Here is a 24772-nt window from a genome sequence, read left to right as displayed (position 1 = left end):
ACGATATATTTCTGTCGAAGGAAAACGAAAGGTAAACAAGTTGTTCTCTTCCTTACGGGCTCGGGTCTGGTACTGTGGAGCTCGCCATCGCCGGTGTGGAAGGAAGCATCACTTTGACTAGCAATTGCTGCCAGTAGCATTAAGCACGCGGCAACGATGGAGTCCCTGTTTGTGGTGTGTGAATCTTGTGGGATGGAATCAGTTTCTTTTGAAGTGCTCGCCAAGGAATTCCAGAGTATCGGAGAAAATGTAACAAAATTGCTGCGTGTATACGACATTTTACATTTTTAGTCATACTACTATTTCTAATCTAGCGCTCATAAAGTTTCTAGTTGAGATACAGATTCCAAAACTATAATTTGCTGGCTGTGGGGTTCGAACCCACGCGCATTGAAATGCAGGTGATCTTAAGTCACCCCCCTTAGACCACTCGGGCAAACCAGCTTATCGCCTTAGCATAATTACATTAAAGGGCTTAAGGCAGGCTAATCTGTAAATTTTACAAAAGCCATGTTCAAACTCCTCCAGAAGGTTAGACGGTAGTTGTCTTCAGAACAATTGCCATGTCGCAAACCAGTACACGATCGTTCAGGTGCGAGAATCTCGTTTTATTCGCATCATGTGTCGGGAAAGAAAAAAAATTCAGTTCAAAGTCCATATCAAAAACATACCAGGATAAGCATTCCAGCTGTAACGCATTCCAAATCCACATCAATTTGTTTACAACGTGTTTGTTGATGATGATGGTGGCCTCCCACCAGCTGGTCCTACCCAGTCCGCAAAATGAACAGTATAGAAGTCCATAAATTTGAAGCCCATTTCTACTATCAATAGCTGAGCACTCTTTTTTGAGCATTCTTTTCCTTCTTAATCTGTTCTAAGATGGCAGCCACCCTCACAATTGTTGGCAATGCTTATGTGTACCCAAGAGAGGGGTCCAATAGTTTCGGTTCTATTTCTGAAGCCGGGCTTGGAGCATGGACAGATATCACTGGATCCACCCGTGTCTACTTCTGGCCACAGAAAACTGGGTCGATTTCTGTTTCAATCAAGGCAAGATCAGTTGGTAATACTAACACTTTGCGTTTAAGTCTCGATGGTAGTGCCAGTGCTGCACACGACGTAGTCCTGCCCAAGTCCTCTGATTTCCAAACTTATGCAGTAGGAACATACACCATTTCCAGCTCAGGGTATCACTATCTGGAGATACGGGCAGTCACCAAAAACTCGACCTACCTTCCAGATGTGCAAGCACTGGTCATCTCTGGTTCTGCCGCCGAAGGCCTCAAGTATAACAAGAGCTCCTTCCGCGGTGCACCCTCAACGCATCTTTGGTACAAAACAGAGGGTATCGAGGGGGGTATCACTTGGTTCTACAGTGAAATCTATGTCAAGCAAGGCGAAGATCCCCTTCACTCCTACTATATGACGAATGGTTTTGGAGGTGGCTACTTTGGTATACAGGTAAGTTCCAGTTTAATTGCATTATCCACCTCCTAATACTCTTATTATCCATAGGTGAACTCGCCGACTGAAAGGAGAGTATTATTTTCAATATGGAGCAACTATGATACTCAGAAACCAGAGGAGATCCCCGAAGACTACAAAGTGAAGCTGGTGAAAAAAGGAAGTGATGTGATTTCAGGAGAATTTGGTAACGAAGGGTCGGGTGCACAGAGCTACTTCAAATATATGTGGAAAACTGACACCGTTTACAGATGCCTTGTCAAGGCTGAAGCTTCTGGTAGCGACAACACCATATTTTCAGGTTACTTCTATATGCCGGAGTCGGGCTGGAAGCTCATAGCTCGATGGAACAAACCAAAGACTGGAGCTCTCTTGTTGACAGGGCTTTATTCCTTTGTGGAGAACTTTTCAAGCAATGGAAACGACTACTTCAAGGCTCACTTTGGCAACCAGTGGGCTTATGGTAAGGATGGATGGGTGCAGCTGACCAAGGCCGGATTCACCACGACCGCCAGTGAAGAGAAGCATCAGCGATATGATTATGGCGCTGGGGCAGAAGGCATTTGGATGTATATGTATAGTGGTGGATTTAAGCAGACGAACAATGTGAAACCTGGAGATATCATACAAAGGAGCGCTGGTCCTGATGTGGACCTGAAAAAATTGGATGCTCTCTAAAAACTAAAACACCACCGCAGATAATAATTTGTTTGCTAAAGAAAACATAGCTAGTAATGTTATTTTTATTTATTAATTTAATTGATCAAATAAATTTTATAATTATAAGCATGTTTGTAATTTATAAACACAAGATTAATTTTATCGCATATCAACCATTAGATAATAGAATAAAAAATATATACTAGAAAGGGAAAAGTTTATAAATTATAAATATAAAATTAATCTAAATAAATAACAACCATTAGATGGTATAATATCCTGAATATTCAAGCATATTTTAAATATATTCACTACCATCTTTTGCTTAGGTAAATCAAAAACAGTTTATTGTGTTACATTAGATGCAAAATGCACAATCGAAGCATCCAATGACTCATCGAGGTTTGGCGCTTTCATCACGTGCTCAAGTGCTCATTGAGAATGGGTCGCTCTTTCAGTGAGTTCTATTTTTCTCTTCTTTTTTTTGAGCTTGCACTTCGTTTGACAATGACAATGTGCTCCAGCTGGAAAAAAATCCCTCTCTAGTTTACCTCTTTACCTCGGCAGCCTCTCACGGATTGAAAAAGATAGCTGGTCTTGATTGTTGTCTTTCCATCGAGCTGGTACTTCGCTCATTCTAGCGTTGGAAAGCCTCTGCTGTTGCGATTTAAAGTGATTATATATGTCTAGAACTCTAATTTGTTCTTAGGGAAACGAAGTTTCTTTCGTTTGCCTGCTTGTTTCCAGCTTTGGTCTCGGCTGTGGTACCTTGGAGCTTGCCATCGCCGGTGTGTGCGACAACTGGCAAGCATACAATTGGGGTTCGAACCACTTATTATTGCATTAATATAATTACATTAGAAAACTGAAGGTAGATTGCCAGGAGATTATGATAGGTGCGATGGATCGGCATGGATCGAAACATCTAGCGCCAGCCATGTTATTTGTAAAGGTACAGTCCAAGCAAAGCCTTTGAGCTCTGGCATGTAGGCTTTAGAGAGCATCCAAGATTGCGAAGTCCACGTCGGGATCAGGACCAACGCTCCTTTCTATGACATCTCCAACCTTCACATTGTTGGTCTGCCTAAATCCACCACTGAACATATACATCCAATTACCCTCTGCCCCAGCGCCATAATCATATCGCTGATAGTCGCCTTCACCGGCGGTCGTGTCGAATGTAGCCTTGGTCAGCTGCACCCATCCACCCTCACCATAAGCCCACTGGTTGCCGTAGTGAGCTCTGAAGTAGTCGTTTCCATTGCTTCGAAAGTTTTCCACGAAGGAGTAAAGCCCTGTCAACAAGCGAGCTCCAGTCTTTGGCTTGTTCCATCGAGCTATCAGCTTCCAGCCCGACTCCGGCAAAAAGAAGTAACCTGAAAATATAGTGTTGTCGCTGCCATCCGCTTCAGCCGTCAAAAGCCCTCTGTAAACGGTGTCAGTATTCCACATATATTGGATGTAGCTCTGTGCACCCGACCCTTCATTACCAAATTCTCCTGAAATCACATCAGTGCCTTTCTTCACCAGCTTCACTTTGTAGTCATCGGGGATCTGCCCTGGGTCTTCAGTATTATAATTGCTCCATACTGAAAACAATACTCTCCTTTCAGTCGGAGAGATCACCTAGGAACATATAGATAGCAGTATTAGAGAGTGGTCACCATGGTATAGACTGGAACTTACCTGAATGCCGAAGTAGCCATCTCCAAAACCATTCGTCATGTAGTAGGAGTTTACGGGATCTTCGGCTTGCTTTACATAGAATTCAGTGTAGAACCCAGTGATAGCCCCCTGGATAGCATCTGTGTTGTACCAGAGATGCGTTGAGGGTGCAGCGCGATTGGAGCTCTTGTTATACCTGAGGCCTTCGGCAGCAGAACCAGAGATGATCAGCGCTTGCACTTCAGGAAGGTAGGTTGAGTTTTGGGTGACTGCACGTATTTCCAGATAGTGATACTCTGCGCTGAAAATGGTATAAGTTCCCACTGTATAAGTTTTGAAATCAGAGGACATGGGCAAAACTACGTCGTGTGCAGCATTGGGACTACCATCGAGGCTTAAGCGCAAGGTGTTAGTGTTGTCAACTGATCTTGCCTGGATTGAAACAGAGATCCATCCAGTTTTCTGTGGCAAAAAGAAGACACGGGTTGATCCAGTGGCATCGGTCCATCCTTCAAGGCCATCATTAGAAATAGAACCGAAACTGTCGTTTGGGTACACATAACCATTGCCAACAAGAGTGACGGTGGCTGCCATTAGAAGTGGATAGATAAAGAAGGGGAAGAGGGCTCAACTAGAAGTGGGCAATGGACTTTGAGGAACAATTCGAGACACACACACAAAAGATTGGACAGCAATTTATAGACTTCAGAAACACCTAGAAAGAACTAAGAAGGTGTGATTAGGCGATGGTTCAACATCTCCTGAGAAATATTGCATTTATAAGTGTGGTTGAAGTCTCCTTTCAGTATAGACACGTTGTTTTTGGCTTGGACTTCGATGAGAAGCGGGTCATGGAGATGGAGATGGAGATGGAGAAGCAGATCCAGAAGATCCTGCCCCACATCAAACTTTTTTCCTTGGTAAATTATGTTTGCCTTTTTAGTAAACCAAACATTTCTTTTTTCTAATCTAAATAAAAGTAAAGTATAAAAAGAGAAAATAATTTGTTATATGTTGTTTGGTTGCTTAATAGTAGTGTTATTCACATTTATCAATCCAATTGATCAAATGGAAATTTATAATTATAAAAATGTGTATAATTTATTAAAAAAAAATTTTTGTTAATGCATATCAACCTAGTAGAATAAGTTAGAATACATTAAGAAGTGTTTAAGAAAATCTAAAAAATTATAAATGTGTTTATAAATTATATATATAAGAACGTAGAAGTTTCTAAAATATTTCAAAAATTGAATTATTTTACTGTGAATATTGCATCACATTGAAGGGTTTAGGGCTTTGTGCAATGGAGGAGGAGGCGGGCGAAGGCGCACGAAGAAGCGGAGGAGACGAGATGCTTGTAAGTGGCCAGGAGCGCAATGCAAGAGATTGCGCTATCGCTGGATGTGATCTTTGATGTGATTGGAAATTCCAGGGCCTCGTGCTTTCACGCCACTTAAATGTGGAGCATTTAACGATTTCGAACGCTCTGCTCGCGGATGTAAGTTCTTGATTCCGTGATCTATACACTCCATACGATTTCTTCTTCGTGTTTGTAGTTCTTCCTTCCTGCGGATTCTCGTTCGGGTGGTGCAAAATGCAGGTGCAATCTTCGACTGGGAAATCGATCGAAGCATCCACTTCTGCCGCCGATGAATCGTCGAGGTTTGAGACGCTTTCATCACGCGTGCTCAAGTGGTCGCTGGACAACATCGAGAATGGCTCGCTCATTCAGGTGAGTTGTTTTTTTTTTTTTCTCTTCTTTCTTTGAGCTTGCACTTTGCTTGACAAGGAAGATGGTGTTTCAGGTGAGAAAAATTCCTCTCGAGTTTACCTCTTTGAGGCAGTACCTCGCGAGCTTCAAGTTGCCGCTGCTCGATGAAGTGCGAGAAGGATTAAGCCGCGGGCTTTCACGGATTAAAAAAGATGGCTGGGCTATGGTACGAGTGAAGATGGAAGACACAGACGAAACGCTTCGACGGGTCTGGCTCAAGGTGGACGGTAAAGACAACTCCTCTTTCAAGCCAATGGATGTTGTCCTACTCGCGACAAGCCCAACTTCCTCCGCGAAGGACGTGCAAGCTTCGGGAAAGATGCACGCGCTGGTTCTACTGACCGGCTTTGATGTTCCAACGGGCTTTTGGGAGGCCGAGATATACTCCACATCCCAGATGGAGAACGCTCTGACTGATCCGGAGAGACCCTGGTACGTCATTGGCTTGGAGTCCCTGGTATCAGCTTCGAGGATTTGGAATGCGTTGCAGCGGCCGCTGTTTGCCGATGAAAATCGGTTCCCGATTTTCGACGAGGTGCTGCAGCAGGTACCTAGAGAATTTTTCTGTCACTGAAGTAACGTATTTTTCGCTAACTTCATGTTTTCGTTTATAGGCACTTTGGGTGGATGATGCTGACAAAGGATTTCTTTCTGGAACAAGATGCTCGCATCTGAACGATTTTCAATCAAGGGCCGTGTCCAGCACCGTTTTGGCGCTTGAGAAAAATCAAAAGCCGTACGTGAGGCTGATACAGGGACCTCCGGGTACAGGGAAAACGTCGGTGCTAGCCGCACTTCTTTCTGTTCTACGGAGCTCTGGAAGGCGTGTATTGGTTTGCGCTCCTACAAACATGGCCGTTCAGGAACTAGTCACTCGGTTTCTGAAGACAAACGACTCTGGCTCCAACGATATTCTGCTCATAGGAAATGAGACGAGGCTGACTGGTGTTAGTGACAAGCTGCTGTCCGAAGTGTTTCTTCCATATCGCTTGAACAGGATATCGTCGACCTTAAGCTGCTGCAAATCAGAAGCGTCTTCCATGGTCGACTTTCTGAATATGGAGGCCTCTCAAAACTTCTCGGACGTCGTACGAAGAACGTTCGCCAGTCTTGAACAGCAGATGGTTCAGGCTCTTTCGGACCTGCCGACCACACTCGTTCAGTCGGCTAAAATCGTCAAAGTGAAAAGCCTCCTCGCCAAGATAAGCGATCTTATTGATGCTATTGCTTGCTTTGGTGTCAACAGGAGCATCAAGAACAACCTTGACAAACTTGCTGTCCTCCTTCAGAGCCTTCAAGTGAGCGCTGACCGCATGACAAGCTTCATCAGAAGGCAGCTCGTCAGGCATTCGACCATGGTGTTTTGCACGCTGTCTTGCGCTGCTATGCCGTTGGTGCAAAATTCGGCGGTGCTCTTTGACGTAGCTGTTCTTGACGAGGCTTCTCAAGCTATCGAAGCGGAAACAGCTATCATTATGGGCCTTTCTTGTCTAAAGCAACTCGTCCTTGTTGGAGACCACCGGCAGTTACCACCCACTGTTCTTAGCGAGGTACTTTTAACCGTGCAAACTTCGTACTGATTCGATGCCTGTATGTGTTTACAGAAGTCTAAAATGTCCGGTTATGGAAGGAGCTTGTTCCAGAGGCTCCATGCGCTGGACCACCCGAATATTATGCTTAATGTTCAGTACCGCATGCACCCATCTATTTGCCAGTTCTCAAACTATGAATTCTACAAGCGAAAAATCCAAGATGGCCCGAATGTAACAGTGAGTTCTTACGGCGCAGCGTTCCGCTCGCTCTTATACGGCCCATATATATTTATCCATGCGAACAGTTCGGAATGCACTGCCAAAGAGGGGAGCTTGGAAAATCCCACAGAAATTGAAGTCATCATGTTTCTATTGGAGAAACTCCAAAAAGGTACAGAATGAAGCTGGTTGAAATTTCTAAGATGTGATTCTCCAGAGAAACGTAACTGCAGCAACCTTGAGGTGGGAGTTATCTCCTTTTACAAGGCACAAGTTACTGCACTAAGAAGTCGCATACAACATGCTTCGTTTTCTTTCAAGGTCGAGGCCAATACTGTCGACGGATTTCAAGGTCGTGAAATGGACGTAGTTATTTTGTCGACTGTCAGATCGAACCCTTCCGGAGATTTGGGCTTTCTGAAAGATCATCGACGTCTGAATGTTTCAATAACTCGAGCCAGGTGGTTGCCATAATGTTTGAGCCTCTACTTAGTTTTTCCCATGCAGATACTGTCTTTGCATTGTTGGTAACGAGCATACCTTGGCTAAGAACGAGACCATTTGGAGGGATTTAGTTCAGAATGCAAAAAGCAGAGATTGCTTTGTGGACTCGACCGACGTTCCAGAGCTGGAGAAGCGTGTTGGAGGCAAAGTGGACCAGTTTTATGATATCCTGATTAACAGTTCTCTTCTCGAAAACTGTATCTGGAAGGTGAGTGTCCTCATCGGTTTTCTTGCCTACCTGAGCATGTTTTTCTCTTTGCAGGTCTTCTTCAGCAAGGAGTTCAAGACCAGTTACGCTCGTCAATCGGCGTCCTTCAGAAATGGCTGCACGAGATTTGTCCTGGGACTTGCTAGAGGTCACTGGCCTGAGTTTAACTCTGCGATGCCGCTGACACTCTCAGAGGATATTCACGTGTTTCGCATGAACGGTTTGCTTCTAGTCTGGAGAGTGGTTTTGACGAGCAATAGAAGGTCTCAGGCCATCGAGCTATGTGATGTGGTGGGCGTTCAAGGACTACAGCGAACTGTCCAACGATTGAATACTGTCAGCTCGACTTACTCATTGGATTACGTGGAACGCTGTCGAACTATGACGACAAAGACGTCCGTTTGCGGTAGAATCGTTGTTCCGGAAGTATGGAGCGGAGATGTTGTCCAGAAAGTCATCGACGACGGCAATGCAGCGCCTCCAATTAGTCAGCGTGGTCCCAAAGTTTCAGAGAATCTATCTCTACTGAAGTTCTATTCAGAGTCATCTGGAATTGCGAACTACGTTCTGACAGACAGTGGCGGTACAGAAATCGAGCTGCCATTCCCTCTAAGTCATCCACAGACCGAGCTGATGTTGTCTTCTTCGTCGGCTTTTGTTATCGGAAGGTCGGGCACAGGCAAAACCACGGTTATCAGTGTTAAGATGATGCGCATTGAGCAGCTCCATCGCATATCAAGGTGTGGTTTTGGTGATAACGGGAGTTTTGATAGCGCCGAGGGGACGTGCTTGCGTTAAGCGTTCATTACCGTTAGCCAGAGGCTGTGTTTCGCAGTCAAGAACTACCTCGAAAAGTTTAAAAGGTATGCGACGAACTCCTGTTACTCATCAGCGTCACCAGTTTTTCTTACATTTCAGGTCTTTACTACGAAGTGATGCTTATACTGCTGCTTTTGGGGACACCTGCAACGAAGATGTGATGCTTGACGAAGAGTTTCAAGGCAGCATTCCAGACAGTTTCATCAACATCCAACCTGAGGCCTTTCCTCTCGTCTTGACCCTCAAAAAGCTTTTGGATATGGTTCATGGAACTGTGTCGAGGCCTTTCCGAAGCAGAACACTTGAAGATCGGGAAGTGGACTTCGACGTCTTTGTGTCGGTTTACTGGCCGCGTATGATGAAGGCCTCTTTGAGGAAGACGTACGATGCATCAGATGTCTACGCAGCTATCGTGTCTCACATCAAGGGAAGCGCTGAGTCCCTTCACTGTCCGGACGGAAGGCTTTCTCGCGAGGCTTTCATCAACTTGGCATCACAGCGTATTTCGGTGTTCGATGAGGGGCAACGGGACACGATCTACGACCTCTATCTCCACTACGAGAAACTCAAGAAAGAAAACGACGACTACGACATGGCAGACTATGTTTGGCATTTGTACCGGCAGCTCAGGGTGGAGGGGTTCAAGGGAGACAAGCTTGATCTTGTCTATATTGACGAGGTGCAAGATTTTACGCTGGCTCAGGTTTGCCTGCTCAAGTTCGTATGCACGAATTATCGGGAAGGCTTCATTTTTGCTGGAGATACGGCTCAGACCATCACTAGAGGTGTGGAATTCCGGTTCGAAGATGTACGTCGGGTTTTCTATACAGAGTTTCTGGAAGCCGAGGCGAGGTGTCCGGATATCGTGCAGCTGATAGACAATTTCAGGACAACGGGCGCCATTGTCCAGGTTGCAAATAGTGTTATGGAGCTGATACTTCGGTTCTTCCCTCTCAGGGTCGACAGGCTCGAGCCGGAAAGTAGTTCTGTACTCGGCGAAGTTCCAGTTGTTTTGAATCTCCCAGACGATAGCACGTCTATCAACTTTTTGTTTTTCAGTCATGGATCCAGCTCCGGTTACGAGTTTGGCTCGGATCAAGCCGTACTAGTCCGGAACAAGTCCCAGAAGCAGCAGCTGCTAAAGGAACTCGGCACAAGATGCCTCGTCCTTACGGTGGAGGACAGTAAAGGATTAGAGTTTGAGGTACGCTTTATTTTCTTCTAACATGCTCTAAGCTACTCTTACACAGGATGTATTGATCTTTAACTTCTTCACTGACTCGGCAAGCCCTGAAGCGTGGAAAACACTTTCTTCTGTTTTTGGTAGAAGCCGTCCAGCTAATTGTTTACCCGCTCAGCTTCCCAGCATTTTGTGCAATGAACTCAAGGAGCTATATGTTGCCATCACGAGGACTAAACGGAGGCTGTGGATCATCGACGAGAACCTGGAATATCAGCGGCCAATGCTTGATTACTGGAAGAGTCTGAACGTTGTCAAGAGAGGTGCGTTGGATGCGTCACTGATATCCTCGATTCACCAGATAAGCTCCCCCGAGCAGTGGCACCAACGTGGTGTTGAGGTAAATATCTGTGGAGTGGATTCACTCTTTAAAAAAATGTATTGGCTGGTTTGTGTAGATGTTTAATGCTCGCCGGTTTGACATGGCAAAGCTTTCCTTCAAACGAGCAGGCGATAGATACCGAGCAAAACTATCTGAAGCTGCGGAATTTCAAGAGAGGGGAGAAAAATTCCTTAGAGTCGACCAGAGTGCTGCAAAAAGGGACCTACAACGTGCGGCCGCACTGTACGAGTCCGTGGAAAAGAAGGATGCTGTAGCAAAGTGTTTCAGATTGATGAAAGACTTTCAAAGGGCAGGTACTGTGATGAATAAAGCTCTTTTCTTTTCTCCCTCTCTCTCGTGCTTATACTGATTTGTTGTGTAGGTTTTTTGTACAAGCAATGCTCAAAGCTAGAACTCTCGGGAGACTGCTACATGGCCGCAAATCTCCACAGCGAAGCTTCACAAGTATATGCGGAGGGGAACCATTACGAGAAATGCCTTGAAGCTTGTGCCAAGGGAAGACTGTACAAAGAAGGCCTCGACTTCATTCGCAAATGGACAGTACCAAGCGTGCCTGCCAACACGTTGGAGAAGTTTCGGAAGAACGCTGCCGAGTACTTTCATCGCAAAGTAGACGCTCACTCGATGATGGAGGCGGTGCAAGCCTCGTCGGATGCGGACTGGAAGATTGCGTTCTTGGAAAGACGGGAGTACCTTGACGAGCTTATCGAGCTTGCATGCAGCCTTGGCAACTTCGAGAAAGCTGCAGAAGTGGCTGCGAGGAAGGGAAACGTTCTCCGAGCATCGGAGCTACTCGAAAATGCCGGCAAGCGTTCCGAAGCGGCTCGGAAAATCCTCGAGCACATCAGGCTCCAGTCCTTGTGGGGAGGACAGAACTGTGGCTGGCCTCTGAAGAGCTTCCAAGACCGTGAGACTCTCGACAAGGCGGCACGTCTAGCTGCTGACAACCCCGTGTTCTCGCACGAACTCAAAGTGCTCCGGACGACTCCAGGCACTGCCACAGTGAGAGAGCTCCTAGAAAACTGGAAGGTGGCGAAGAACTCCAACGTCGAAGTCATTGCCTTGCGGCAGCTATTGGGAGGAGCGTCCGAAGCCTTGAAAGCAGCAGCCTCGTTTGAGCTCGATTCCGAGCGCTCTGGCTTGACGCTCGTCCAGGACAACGTCGAGAACTTGCAACAACTCGTGCTCTCGGCTTGGAACACCTGGTTTCAATGGATCCACTCCGTGGTGCAGTCTCTCGATGGAGTTCAAGATATGTTACCACGGGGAACTGCGGTTTCAGCGGCTTTGAACTACCTGGGAATCAGCCGAGACATGAATCCCAAGCTCTGCATTGTGGAGTATGTTGGAGCTTTCTGGCTCCAAAACGAAACAGTCAGGCCGCTTTACAGTGGATGCAGCAGGGGCCAACACAGGACCGAGCGAGTAGCATCACTCGCGAAGAAGTTTTTGGAAGAGCAGCTACTAGAGTCGGGGCTGGACTGAATCCGGAGTTTGCACAAGCACAGCGAGATTTCTTCAACACAATCGAGAGTAACGGTCGTTATCCTCGGCTTGCTCGAGATGCTTGCCACTGTCCTGGATAGCCATCAGGAGAAGCTCCAACTAAAGCTCCAGGGATACAGAAGGCTTCTCTACAATGTAGCGTTTCTCGGGGACGCGCAGAGTTTTCTCGACATATCATCCATTTGCCACAAGCGTTTCTTCACTGCGCACTTGGACCGCGTTGCAGGCGAGCAGAGCTTGGATTTTCTCGACAACTCCAGCGAAGTGCGGGGAACTCTGCGCGTTCTCTTACCGTTTCTGAGCACTCCAAAGCTCGAGACGTTGAAGCGACACCTTCCAGAAGATATGGCTGGCTTGGCAACGTTCTACTCGCGCAGCAACCATCGGTGTACTCCTTTCGAGTTCCTGGATTCCGTAGTGAGGCCGTCAGTTGGATTTATCGGCGATATCATCAACAAGGACGTCATTCCAACAGACTTCATCAGGCCGCAAACGTTCTTCTATCTGCTGGAGAGAGCCACGGTGCTGAGCTTGGCTTGCTTCACGGGCCTGGAGCAGATGGTCCTTCCGGAGAGCCTGGCTTTCAAGTTTATGACTGGAAGGCCTCAGGAACAGGTCCTCTGCAAAGTTCTCGAGCTGATCAAGGCCCCTGGAGAGGCCTCTGCTTGCGACTGCCTCAATGCCATCGGCAGGATTTGCATCTCGTTGCTTTTAGGAAGGCCAGACTTTTTCGTGGAGTGGCTGCGCAGGAGCAGCGAGCTCGTTCTTGAGCTGGTGAAAGTGCTCCTCACACTCATGGTGGCGGGTATCAGAGGTAAACTTTTGGAGTGCTTACGTTCTCCCGTTCTGGACGTGCTGCCTTGGGAGATCAAGCAGAAGTTACAGGAAACGGTTTCTACGTCCAAAGTTCTGGAAAAAGACCTGTTGGAGCTCATGGCGATCACAGGTGATCCTTTCCTCGTCTTGACGCGTCGAAGCGGTGGTCACGATAATGTACTGCGACGTGTTGGCATCGAGCCTTCTCCCGGAGTTTTCAGCTCGAAAGGTTTGCAAGCCACGAGCTGTGAGCGGACCGGGAACTGGTCGAAAAAAGAGGAGGCACTGGTTGAGTTGCGAGCAATGAAAGGAAAGAAGAAGGAAAACGAGTACCTCAGCGAAGCGAAGTCAGTGTTTAGCTCACTCGGCTTGAAAGACGACAACTTCTACGTTCGAGCCTTCCTCACCACGGCGTGCCCACTCAAGGCATGAGTTTTATATCCTTTTTCTTTTCCATTCTTTTGACAACTCTTTCTTTCCTGCAGGCCTCCGCGGACGATTTTCTAGTCGACTTGAGCTCCGCGATAGAAATAATGAAAACGGGACTCGGTATCAGGCCAAAGCAAGAAAAAGCCCGGTGTTTGCTTCAAAACATGATCCTGTTCCAAGGCAAGCTCGAGTGCATGACAACGCTTCTAAATCCCAGGTGTGTACATTTAAAGTTTGAAAAGCAAATTAGGTGCTTACTCCTGGCTGGATGCTCGCACAGGGATGCCAGACACGAGCTCCTCGACTTGGCTGTTCTGCAAAAATCAGTCCAAGCACTGCGAGAGAAGCTCGAGAAAGGGAAGGAACTTCTGGGCGACCACGTCAAGAGGCTGCTAAGCAATCGCTGGGACTTGCGAGAGTGGCAATAAGCTTGATCTCATGTAGATAGTACTCCGTAAAATAGAAAACACGTTAATAGCAAACAACTATAAGCAACAGAAACCTTAGCGATACTTGAAAAAAATATTAACTTAGCCACAGTTAAAATCACAACTTTTTACCTTTCGTTCTATTGATAATTACAGCACGATTCATTCCCAAGTTGTGTGTTTGACTCCTTAGATGAATAATTCTCGTAAATATCTGATACACTCTGGTTTGGTCCCACTAGGATTTCGTAGCTGCCATATAAACATAGCTTCTTTCTGTAAAACAACCATTCGATAATATCTTGTGAATGGAAGGTTCAAAGAATTACCAGCTCACCCACTCTCGGGCCGCTAACAATGTGAAATTCGAGTTTGAGATCGTTCCCCGTGAGCAGAGGTTTTAAATTTAACAATCCTGAAAAAAGTATTGAATATTGAAAACGAGAAAAACTACTACTTCTTACCAGATAAGCTGATGCTTTTTAGAATAGCGTTAAACACGTCTTTCTGCTGGACGCTAGGGGCTGGCACGGAGAGAAATAAAGCAGCAGCTGACAAGCTGAAGTCCCTGTCTCTGAAGGCTAGGCCGGCCTCTACTCGAAAACTTTCGTTGAAAAGACAAGGTAATCCTCCAAAAAGTGTACATTTGTTCAACTCATACCAATCTTGCACGAAGGTATTTCCAATTGCTTTGTACAATGCTTTCACCTGGTACACGAGACAGTTCAAGAGAGGAAGGAAATGTATAGAACGTGAACCTTTTTAAGCATTGCTTTTAATCCTATTCTCTCGGCCATGGAGCCCAAAACTGTATCGTTTTCTTTCTTGAATGGATAGAGAATCCCAGCAACAAGAACAAGACGCCTTTCACCTTCCTGCGTTGAGTAAGTTAAAGAGTCAAAACCAAAGTGTTCAGTGTAAGTACCTCAGGAATGTTGACAGACTCTAGAGTCTCGCAAACGACTTGAAAGTCCTTCACACTAGCAAAGATTTAAATGAGTTCGAGAAACGAAAAGGAGGGACTGAACTGACTACCTTTGCGCACTCACTGGCCTCGTAAAAATCAGAGGCCAATAACCAAGCTTGTGCAGCAGGCACATCGCCCGAGCAGGATTCTTTCCGAAGAGCATGGCTTGAATCTGAAAAACGAATGTAAGAGGCACACGAAAAATAAAAACCAAGAGATCGTATTCCACCTCCTGAGAAATGCGCTCCCTGGTGATCTTTGTTTCGAATGCAGCCTTCACAGAATCAACAGATGCCACGCACTCTAGTTCCTCGTCCAGCTCAAAATTAAAGCGCGCCGCTGATCAGGAAAACGAAAGGTTCCAGATAGAATTCTAAGATGAAGACAAGTCGTCACAGACCAAACCGAATGGATCTCAGGACACGCAATGGATCATCTAGAAAAGTAACGAGCGGTGGCAACGGAGTCCTGATCTTTCCAAGCTTGAGGTCCATTACACCTGGACAACACAGTTGTGGAAAGAATCGAAAGATGAAATATACACAAACCTCGACCAGTGAAGTCCTCAACCTTGTCAGCAGCAACGTTGTAGAAGAGGCTGTTGATCGTGAGATCTCTCCCGTAAGCGTCTTCGGAAGGTGTTCCAAATTTCTAGCAGGAAGGAAAAGAGCGTAAGAACAAGAGGAAGTCGAGTGAAAATCAAATCCTGGAATCGTTGGTGTACGTCTCGGATCGGAGATCAACAACATCAAGCTCTCCACCCAGGATCTCCAGCTTGGTCGTTTCTAAATGCTTGGATCGTTCTGGATTGCTACAACATGTAAATTCCAGTTGTTAGAAAAATAACAAGCTCTAGACAACACAAACCTTTTGATAACCTTGTAAGAACACAAAGGATCGGTCTTCCTCAAGCACGGGAGCACACGATCACAGAACTGCTGCCCAGTCATATCATCCAGCGCAATATCCAAATCGTGGCTCTCGACGCCAAGGAGCTGCGCGAATTGAATTGAGCTAGAACGATTCAAGCTAAATGATCTAAAACACCAGACCTTATCGCGCACCCATCCGCCCACTCTCACCTCGATCTTCAAGTCGCATTCACGGATCACCAGACGGAGAGCGTCGAGAATCTTCGCTTCCTCGCGCGTGAGCACGATCGTCGTCATGAGCTCTAGAACCCTGAAGGAAGATCCTTTGAGAATTAAAACTCCCGCCAAAACTCTACGTTTTTAGGGCTTTTGGCGTGGAAGCTAGGGTTTAATGGAGGATGCATGGCAACGTGGGATTCCGGGTGCGCGAAACTGTTCTCGTCACGCGCCTCAAAGCCTGGGGCATTGTCTACGTCATGGTGAGATGCGTCATATGCTAAATTCGTGATTTACACAGGGCGATTTGATGCGTGACCCATCGCTGCGTGCGTTCAGATATTTCCAGGTAAGATTGCATCGTTGCGCGGAAGATCAAAGCGTTCTCCATTTTCCATCAGATTCTTGCCGACGATCTCACTCGGCAACAGCATGAGCTCTGTCCTGCCTCATTCGAAAACTTGCTCAAGCTTGTTGGAAATGGTGAGCTATGTTTTTTTTCTTTGGCGAAGTTTCTATGATGGATGGATTGTATGAACAGATGTTACGAATGACGCTATTGCCGAAGTTCCTCTTGCACGCTTGCTCTGTGGTTTCATCACGGCCTTACATCAGTGGTTTCGACGTGCTCGCTGACTTTTGCGAGAGGCTTTCAGCACGCGGTTTTTGCAGCAAGGTACTTATCAAAGGGCTTTGTTTGCATTACATAAATCTCGGATTTTGCAGCCGCTTTGGAAAGCATACAACCTCGCTCTCATGGTAATCTAGATCTGGTATGAGCCGTTTTGACACCCTTGTTGCACGCGGAAAAGCTGGCGAAGTTACAGAGGCTGAACAACCAGATGCAGCTCAGTGAAACAGGTGATAGATCTTGTTGCATATTTCGGGACTGACTATTGCTCAGTAACGGCGAAAGCAACAACCTTTCCAGGCCTGCCAACCGAGTGTCAACTACTTGTTGTATGTGGTTTGGCCTTGCAAGGTAACAAAACGGTGCTTCCTTTTGTAAACTAGGTGTTCCTTTTCTGGCAGTGGACGTGGATTCCCTTAGGCTGGACAAGTCGATGAGATGCTTAGATGTTTTGGTCCTGGCCAAGAACTTAATCGATATTTACTTGACTGTCAAGCTCTCCTGGTGCTTGGGATACCTCGAGAGGGGTCTCCATCTCATGCAAGAGGCTTTTCAACGATATGAAATCCAGAGCTTAGCCACCGTGAGCAACGAACTTCTCTACATGAGCTGAGGATTTTACGTTTTATAACATTCGAATATGCTTTTCTTTCTTGTAGAGCATTCTGGAGGTTCTGGAGCTGGAAGGGACGAGCGTCCGGTGTGAGTTGGGCTGCTCGATAGAGAGTTTAATTCCGAAGGTAAGGTATCTGCAGAGAGCGTGAGTGACAAATATTTACAACCTCGTCAATAGGTGCTGAAAACACTCTCATCAGCAAGGTGATAAGTCTCTTCCGATGGCTTCTTCCCCTCATTTAAACGTCTGGGCAGGTATGTAAAGAAGTCTTACGAGTCTTCTTCGTGTTTACGAGTGTCCCTTGCTCGCAGCTTCGCCTTCTCCTGATGCTGCTCCGGACGCTTATCCGAGACAAATGGCCCAGCGCGAGCGGTGACTGGAGCTCCGCTCTCTTTTGGGATGGCTTTTAACGTCTCGAGTGATACACTTCTATCCAACTGACGATGACAAAGCGACCAAGGCCATATGCTCTTCAAAAGCTTCCGCGAGCAGACGATTGTTGTTTCACTAACTTCGTTGTCCGGGTAGAAATCGCCGTGAATGTGTACCTCGGGGTGGTTTGGATGGAAGGCAAGGGCAAGAGTAATTACACAGGTCTGCTTGCGCGTCCTGACAGGGAAGTGGAGGCTTAAGCCTCTTCGTGAGCAGGGCAAAACCGTTCGTCTCAGCGAGCCACTGTGGAAGCATGAGCTTGATATGGCGCGTTCCATTATTGAGTACGCTCTTCGTGTCAATCAGGAACCGGAGGAATGGCATGCTTCTAGGTTTTGAATACAATGGAATATACGAGAATAGTTTAAGTGAGAATATACCTCCTGCACGACTACTATTTAAGTTTCTGTAATTTTATACTAGGGCAAGCATGGAAGAACCTCCAAAGGTTGTCTTGACAGAGATTGAGGAGTTTTGCTCGGGTCTACAGCCGAATCACGAAGGTAAGTATGTGATTTGATTCCAATTTTCACTGTTCTTATATTTGAAATCTACCAGCTACTACTAGAGATGAAGAAGCCTACAGCAGGATGGCTTTCAAATCTTTGCTGCCAACAAAAGAGGATGAAAGGACTGGCTGGCGCTCTTCAATGTTTTCGAGTGAAGGAATCTAGAGGCGAATGGATTGGAAGAAGCAGAGACAAAAGGACACCAGAAAATGGTAAATTCGAATTCAACTTGGACCACTGCGATGAGCATGGCCGAACTGTAAGTTTTTGTTCTATTTACTTTCTGAATTTACTTTATGTTTGATGCAGCTGACCCCCAAGGAAGCCTTCCGGCAGTTCTCGCATAAGTTCCACCATGTAAAACCGGGGAAAAGGAAGCAAGAGAAGAAGCTAAAGAAGAGGAAGAAAGAAGAGCACCCTCTGGAGTTTATGGAGAGATTGAGAGGCATTCAGATCAAGTCAGGAACAGCTTACATTAGAACTTGACAAGGAGTTAACTGTGAGACACAAAATCCCTAGGCCCCAAAGTGGAGCCGGAAGGGCGCCACATGGTAGTGGCCGAAGCGAGAGCCAAACGAGCGTAACACGTTTGGACCAAAAGCTCCGACTTGAAAAGTCAAGAGCGGGAGTGGAACTCCCAACGAAGTGCTCGAGGAACAAGCACGAAGCGAGCAAAAGGCGAGGCTCCAAAAAGGGACCCAAAAGGACCAACACATGACACGTGGGAGTGTCCGAGATGGACTCGAGTTGGAGTCCGAAGTGGAGTCCGAGATGGACCCGAGTTGGAGTCCGAAGTGGAGTCCGAGATGGACTCGAGTTGGAGTCCGAAGTGGAGTCCGAAGTGGAGTCCGAGATGGACCCGAGTTGGAGTCCGAAGTGGAGTCCGAGATGGACCCGAGATGGAGTCCGAGATGGAGTCCGAAGTGGAGTCCGAGGTGGACCCGAGTTGGAGTCCGAAGTGGAGTCCGAGATGGACCCGAGATGGAGTCCGAGATGGAGTCCGAGATGGAGTCCGAGGTGGACCCGAGATGGACCCGAAATGGAGTCCGAGATGGACCCGAGATGGAGTCCGAGATGGAGTCCGAGATGGACCCGAGATGGACCCGAGATGGAGTCCGACATGGAGTCCGAGATGGAGTCCGAGATGGAGTCCGAAGCCAAGACCGAGACCGGGACCGAGACCGAGACCGAGACCGAGACCGAGACCGAGATCGGGACCGAGATCGGGACCGAGACCGAGACCAAGGCCGAGGCCGAGACCGAGCCCGAGCCCGAGTCCGAGTCCGAATCCGAGTCCGAGTCCGAGTCCGAGTCCGAGTCCGAGTCCGGAGCCTGAGAGGGTGAAAGCCCAAAGCGTTCGTCTCCCAGACCCTGGGGGGTTTGGTGAGCTCCAAAAGTATAGTAGGGGGAGGACTGCAGTGGAGCCAGTTTGGCCAGAAAAGGCCAGTTTGGCCCAGGAAGGCCGGACCCAGTGTTGGGTGATGAGCTGCCCACTGGGAAGTCCAAGACTAGAGTGAACACGGACCGACAAGCGGGGTAGCTTGGTGAAGTGTTCAAGAGCCGGCTCTAGTTCCCCCGGGAGATCGATTGGCCGATGCTCCCAGTCCAAGTGTGGGTGGCACTACCTACTTGGATACCTGGTGTGGCTCAACGGAACCTCGTTCTAAGCCCATGGCTAGAGCATCTAAAGACGAAAGGCGGGGAGAGTACCCATGAGGCTTGCGTAAGGCCACGGTGTTCCAAAATGGTGTCCCAAAGTCCCAGACTGTGGAAAGGAAGAGGGGTAGCCCTCCGGTGTGGTGACCAAGGACACAGTCACACAGTGAGGAAGTCCTAGAGGATAGTGGGACTTAGTGGTCGGGCCGGTGGGCCTCGATCCAGTGGCAGTGTTGGCGAACACAGCCAAGGACAGAAAGGGACTTGGTGGGGACCGGAACAGAGATATTGGGGAAGGCTATTCCCCATATCTGTAGGCATCCTAAGGATGTTAAGGAGTGGATCTGGGATGACCACTCATGGATGGATGACCTAGTCTTTGAGAGACGGGATTGGAATGTAGGTGGTGTTGGACCACCAGTGTGACCAAGGTAAATGGGCATGGCCTTAGCGTAACGGGCCAATATGTCGATGGTACCTTGGGGTGTCGATCATGGGATCGGACACGTGGAGCACTTGGACCAAGTGCTAAGGTTAAGTGGCATGGATGCCATTCTCGGGGCTAGCAAGCCCCAAATCCTGAGTTGGGCTTATGGAGGTTGTGAATGAAACTCCTCCAAGTGGTCGGAGGTGTGGTTAAGTGACTAAACTAGAATGGAAAAATTAGTCACTTACATTAACTTGTCAGCTAAATAAGTTTTAATAACGTTGTATGAAAGCCCTTAGTGCAATTCTATTTGCACCAAGGGCTTTCATACACGCGGCAGCACTCATTGCAATGATGTATGGTAAAGGTGGTCTTGATTCCACCGCGATCCTTCTTCGCAAGCTTGTGATGACTTGAACGGGCATTTGGGGGAGGCCAAGACTTTCTTTCACTTGATAAACAACACGCTCCAAGGTCATCTGGAAGATGCAAAACGCATCTTTGACTGTACATCTAGTTTCAGGGACACAATCATGGCGTATGGAAGAGACATAAGGCGAAATAAACATCTGAGGAGATCTCATGGAACAGCATTTTATTCAAGCAGTTGCCGGAAACTCCGGAAGAGACGAAAGCCATGTTCGAAAAAAGGCTTAGGGGCGGTTCAAAGAAGAATTCGTCGAGATAGCCCAACTCGGTGGCCCAACTTTTTCCTGTGGGGCGAGATCTTTCAATGGCTTTGACGGACCATGTCGATGTCCACCTTTTTCAAGGGGCCTCTGCTATTGACGATGTTCGCCTACAATTATAGACCTGAAATTAGACAGAGGATTGACCATCCAATCTATGGAAACAGACATGTGGAGGCAAAGGTGTTAGCTAGCAATATAAAACTCTTTAGGCTCTTGGGGATATTAAATTATTCTTGAACGCTTCCCTGGATCCATAAACTTCAGCAGTGCTGGAAGAGCTTATATTCTACCAAGAAGGCAAAGTTTCTGCAATGTCAAAGGTTTTGCTCAGCAGCTTTCAACACATTGGCGGTGGAAGCCTCCAGTTATTTGGAGGCACTAATCTCAAGAGCAACGCACAGCCGAATCGGTTTCGGAAAGGTAAGTTCATCAAACTAGCTTCGCACTGAAACTGGCCTGCTATATTAATTATGCAGTTAGCTGCTGTGCTTCAAAGCCAGCTGAGGCTCTAGTAAGTCGAAGCACCATCGTTACAAGATTGACTGGAGCTGATTTCTTCCTACTTGTTCACAGGAGAAGCGGGAAAAGGAGAAGCAGCAGCCATATCAAGGTATTCTCCACGTCCAGGCTGGCGATCGAATCGAGGAGCTTGATCACAGAGAAACGTCTCTGCTCGTCAAGGAAGTGAAGGGATGGCTGATGAAACTCGCGAGTGGCAAGTGGGAAATCAGTCCTTCGACTTACGACACCGCCTGGGTCGCCCGAATCCCGTCCGACTCCGACTCCTCTCTTCCCGAGTTCCCGGAGGCCCTGGAGTGGATCATCAACAGTCAACTTCCGGATGGATCATGGGGTGATGATTGTCACTTGCAACTCTATGACAGAGTGTTTTCCACGCTCTCTTGCCTGGTCACGCTCAAGCTCTGGGACATCGGGCACAACAGCATTGCGCAAGGCATGGCTCTTTTCTGATCTTCTGGTCATATCCTGGACTGTTTTTCGACTCTGATTCTTCGCAGGCACGAAGTTTTTGCGTGAGAACATGATCAAGCTCAACCATGCCGATGGAGATTTCTTGTCAGGTTTCGAGGTGACGTTTCCAATGATGCTCCACGAAGCAAAGCGGGTGGGCCTTAAGCTTCCGTATGACACAGAGTTCACGAGGTTGCTTGAGATCTCCACCACGGAGAAATTGGCAAAGTGAGTTCTTCAATTATGTAATATTTGGTTTGAAAATGTTTGGCGTTCGTCCAGGATTCCTTTGGATAGATTCCATTCCACTCCCACCACGTTGCTATACTCCTTGGAGGGCCTTCAAGGTCTTGAGATTGACTGGCAAAAGATCCTCAAGCTTCAGTCCAAAGATGGATCCTTTTTTAGCTCGCCCTCGTCAACCGCATGTGTTTACTTGAAGACCAAGGACAAAAAATCGTTGCAATACTTGCAAAACGCTATGAAACATCAAAACTATGCTGGTAAACCGGCTGTCTTCTTCAATCCTTTGTACTAATTGACTATGCTGTGCAGTTTCTTGTCATTACCCTATTGATCTCTTCGAAAGTTTACGGGTGGTCGACACCATTGAGCGCTTGGGCATTGACCTCTTCTTCAGAGATGAGATCAAAGCCGTCCTTGACTACCTGTATAGGTACAATGCTGCTATACTTTTAGCACTTACTTTGGGTTTGCACCAGCTTCTGGACAAACGAAGGAATTGGATGGGAATCTACGTGCATAGTCAATGACATCGAGGACACAGCAATGGCCTTCCGTATCCTTCGGATGCATGGGTATAGTGTATCTCCAGGTACAAAAACGTTTTGTGATGGAAGAATCTAAATCTCGGAACTACGCACAGATGCATTCAACCAGTTCTGGCTGCCAGTAGACAAGTTTTCCTGCTTTGTTGGTGAATTGTCACATGGGGTCTCTGCAATGCTCAACTTGTATCGGGCTTCCCAGGTTGATTTTCCAAATGAGGAGATTCTAACAAAGACTTTCAAGTACTCCCACGATTATTTACTTAATGTTGAAAACTCTCACACATCGGCAACCAAGAAAAACCTCATGGGAGAGGTAATGAGATCTAGATAGCTTGAAAATCCAGATGTATCTATTATCTCTACAGGTCACATTTGAGCTAGCAAATCCATTTCATGACTGCTTGCCGAGGATTTACAACAATGCATATATCAAACACTATAGCATTGATGATCCTTGGATTGCTAAGACTATTTATCAGTAAGTGACATTCATATTAACCTTTATAACTTCCCTCTCTTATATCTCTTTTGTTAAAAGATTGCCTCTTGTGAACAAGAAAGTGCTTCTAGAACTTGCAAATCGGTATGCTCAACAATGTCAATCCTATCAACCTTCTGAGCTGAAAATATTGGTGAAGTAAGTGAAAAAATAGTTTTATTAAACAAAAAATAATTCATTGGTGTGTTTTTATTTAGATGGTGGCATTCATCACACTTTGAAGATATCCCTTCTACAAGATTTAAAGCTAATATTAATATGCTCCCCTATATTTACTATGTTATTTGTGCAACTTTCCATGAGCAAGAATTTGGCCCATTGAGAATTTTTTTTACGAAAACTTGCTGCATGAACACTTTATTTGATGATATTTTGGATAGCGCAAAAAGCATTACAGAGCTTGATAGTCTCCAAAATATGATTGAAAGGTTATATACATCAATTTTAAAATTTAAAATAACACTTTCTTTTTTTTGTTTCCATCCAGCTGGGATACATCTTTTTTATCACAAAAAGAATATAAGATTATCTTTCAAGAATTTTATAATACCATTCTTGTTATGACTAAAATGGCTTCTAAAATAAATCAAAATCTATCTCCGGAATTCATCCACAAATACCTTTTAGCAATTGTAAGTATTTTCTATTCATTTTTTCTACGGCTTAATAGGGTTGTTCATATTAATCTTTACAGTACACTAAGCTTATAAAATTTGGGATTATTGAAGCTCGCTGGAAAATTCAAGGATATATTCCAGGTTTTGAGGAGTATATGGAACATGCTGAAGTTAGCATCGCCATTGCAACTCACGTACTTATGGGCATATTATTTTGTGGTGACCCTTTAACAGAAGAGTTATTAAACATCATTTATGATAGCAAGCTTCTTAAACTTGGTAGTATCATCTCTAGGATTTGCAATGACATCCAAACATATAAGGTTCCTTCTCTTCCTATAATTGACTTTTATTATTTTTAATCTCTTTCTTTCTTTTTAGATTGAGATGAAACTGGGGGAATCTGCACAAGGAGTTTCATGTTATATGAAAGACCACCCGGGTGCAACCGAAGAAGATGCACTAGCATACTTACAAAGTTTGCTTGAGAAAACCAAAAAGCAACTCAACAAAATCTATTTCACTGAGAAAGATCTACCCAAAAATATCAAAAGGTTTAGCTTTGATATGGCAAGGGGGATGATGTTCACCTACAACAAAGCAAAGCAGGATCTCTTTAAAAACCCAAATAAAGAGCTTCAAAGCATGATTGAACTTTGTTTGGAAACTTAATGTAACATATATAATGTTTTTATAATATATTCCCATTCTATTAGATCATCTTGGGTTTCTAACTAATGGTTAAGAAAACATTTAAAGGAAAAACAAAAGAGTAAAGGTCTGCTAACCCCCTTGCCGAACACCTAGTTTGGAGATCCTTCATCATCCACGTCAGGCTTCGTTCGCCAGCTCAAGGATAACAGAAGCAACAAGTAGTGAAACGTTGCAGATCTACAATTCTATCCTTCTGCGGAAGTTCTTCCTCCAAAACTGATGCCAGCCAAAACTGAGAACTCAGGAAGGATAAAAACGCTACAAGAGAATACCTTCTGCATTGAAGGCTCGAATAAATATGCCATTACGACAAGTCCTACGGCATCGGCTAGTAAAATCCTGGATTTGCCGGCAAATCTGTCAGCATTTCCATCTGATAATAATGCGTTCAAATATTTAATTATTATTAAGTACCAGTATATACTAGAAACTGGGAATAAAGTGGCTGGATTCTCCGACGGCAAGCTGTGCGGCATTGTGGGAGTGGGAGCCGCTCCCACCGCGCAGCAAGAGGCTGCCCCAATCCAAATCCTGGAGATGCGCATTCCTTC

At 46.1% G+C, this 24772-nt stretch overlaps 4 protein-coding genes, 1 long non-coding RNA gene, 1 other non-coding gene and 1 pseudogene across 7 annotated transcripts; 4 read left to right on the top strand and 3 right to left on the bottom strand.

The window, feature by feature from the left end:
• Positions 1–360: 360 nt before the first annotated feature.
• On the bottom strand, positions 361–444 carry TRNAL-UAA. Its single transcript has one exon. It is a non-coding gene; the product is annotated as a tRNA-Leu (tRNA).
• A 438-nt stretch (positions 445–882) lies between these two features.
• Positions 883–2145, top strand: LOC9634967. Its single transcript, XM_002966016.1, has 2 exons — positions 883–1464; positions 1519–2145. The coding sequence occupies exons 1-2, from the start codon at positions 883–885 to the stop codon at positions 2143–2145; spliced, it is 1209 nt and encodes a 402-aa protein (XP_002966062.1).
• Positions 2146–2971: 826 nt separating this feature from the next.
• LOC9652082 lies at positions 2972–4428 on the bottom strand. The gene is made up of 2 exons (XM_002965643.2): positions 3814–4428; positions 2972–3753 (listed from the first exon to the last, which is right to left on the bottom strand). Exons 1-2 carry the CDS (start codon positions 4384–4386, stop codon positions 3121–3123), a joined length of 1206 nt encoding a protein of 401 aa, XP_002965689.1. The 5' UTR covers positions 4387–4428; the 3' UTR covers positions 2972–3120.
• A 685-nt stretch (positions 4429–5113) lies between these two features.
• On the top strand, positions 5114–5458 carry LOC112344794. Its single transcript, XR_002991829.1, has 3 exons — positions 5114–5152; positions 5228–5293; positions 5352–5458. It is a non-coding gene; the product is annotated as an uncharacterized LOC112344794 (long non-coding RNA).
• An 8-nt stretch (positions 5459–5466) lies between these two features.
• Positions 5467–11916, top strand: LOC9634966. The gene is made up of 11 exons (XM_002966015.2): positions 5467–5527; positions 5601–6113; positions 6181–7116; positions 7171–7489; positions 7535–7778; positions 7825–8029; positions 8084–8769; positions 8948–10052; positions 10099–10428; positions 10487–10724; positions 10793–11916. Exons 2-11 carry the CDS (start codon positions 5730–5732, stop codon positions 11914–11916), a joined length of 5571 nt encoding a protein of 1856 aa, XP_002966061.2. The 5' UTR covers positions 5467–5527; positions 5601–5729.
• Positions 11917–14063: 2147 nt separating this feature from the next.
• LOC9652081 lies at positions 14064–15746 on the bottom strand (annotated as a pseudogene).
• Positions 15747–20889: 5143 nt separating this feature from the next.
• Positions 20890–24222, top strand: LOC9652079 (bifunctional diterpene synthase, chloroplastic-like). 2 transcript variants are annotated; one of them, XM_024670336.1, is made up of 14 exons: positions 20890–21048; positions 21105–21139; positions 21202–21583; positions 21648–21828; positions 21898–22103; positions 22156–22276; positions 22323–22435; positions 22487–22704; positions 22757–22869; positions 22930–23028; positions 23088–23318; positions 23378–23522; positions 23585–23830; positions 23889–24222. In XM_024670336.1, exons 1-14 carry the CDS (start codon positions 20940–20942, stop codon positions 24177–24179), a joined length of 2490 nt encoding a protein of 829 aa, XP_024526104.1. In that variant the 5' UTR covers positions 20890–20939; the 3' UTR covers positions 24180–24222. The 2 variants fall into 2 exon arrangements, with proteins under 2 accessions (XP_024526104.1, XP_024526103.1); XM_024670335.1 differs by having other exon boundaries at positions 21883–22103.
• The last annotated feature ends 550 nt before the right edge of the window (positions 24223–24772 follow it).

The sequence above is a fragment of the Selaginella moellendorffii genome, unplaced genomic scaffold (genome assembly GCF_000143415.4).
Source record: "Selaginella moellendorffii unplaced genomic scaffold, v1.0 SELMOscaffold_6, whole genome shotgun sequence".
NCBI classification, from domain to species: domain Eukaryota; kingdom Viridiplantae; phylum Streptophyta; class Lycopodiopsida; order Selaginellales; family Selaginellaceae; genus Selaginella; species Selaginella moellendorffii.
This window is presented reverse-complemented; position numbering and strand designations above follow the sequence as displayed.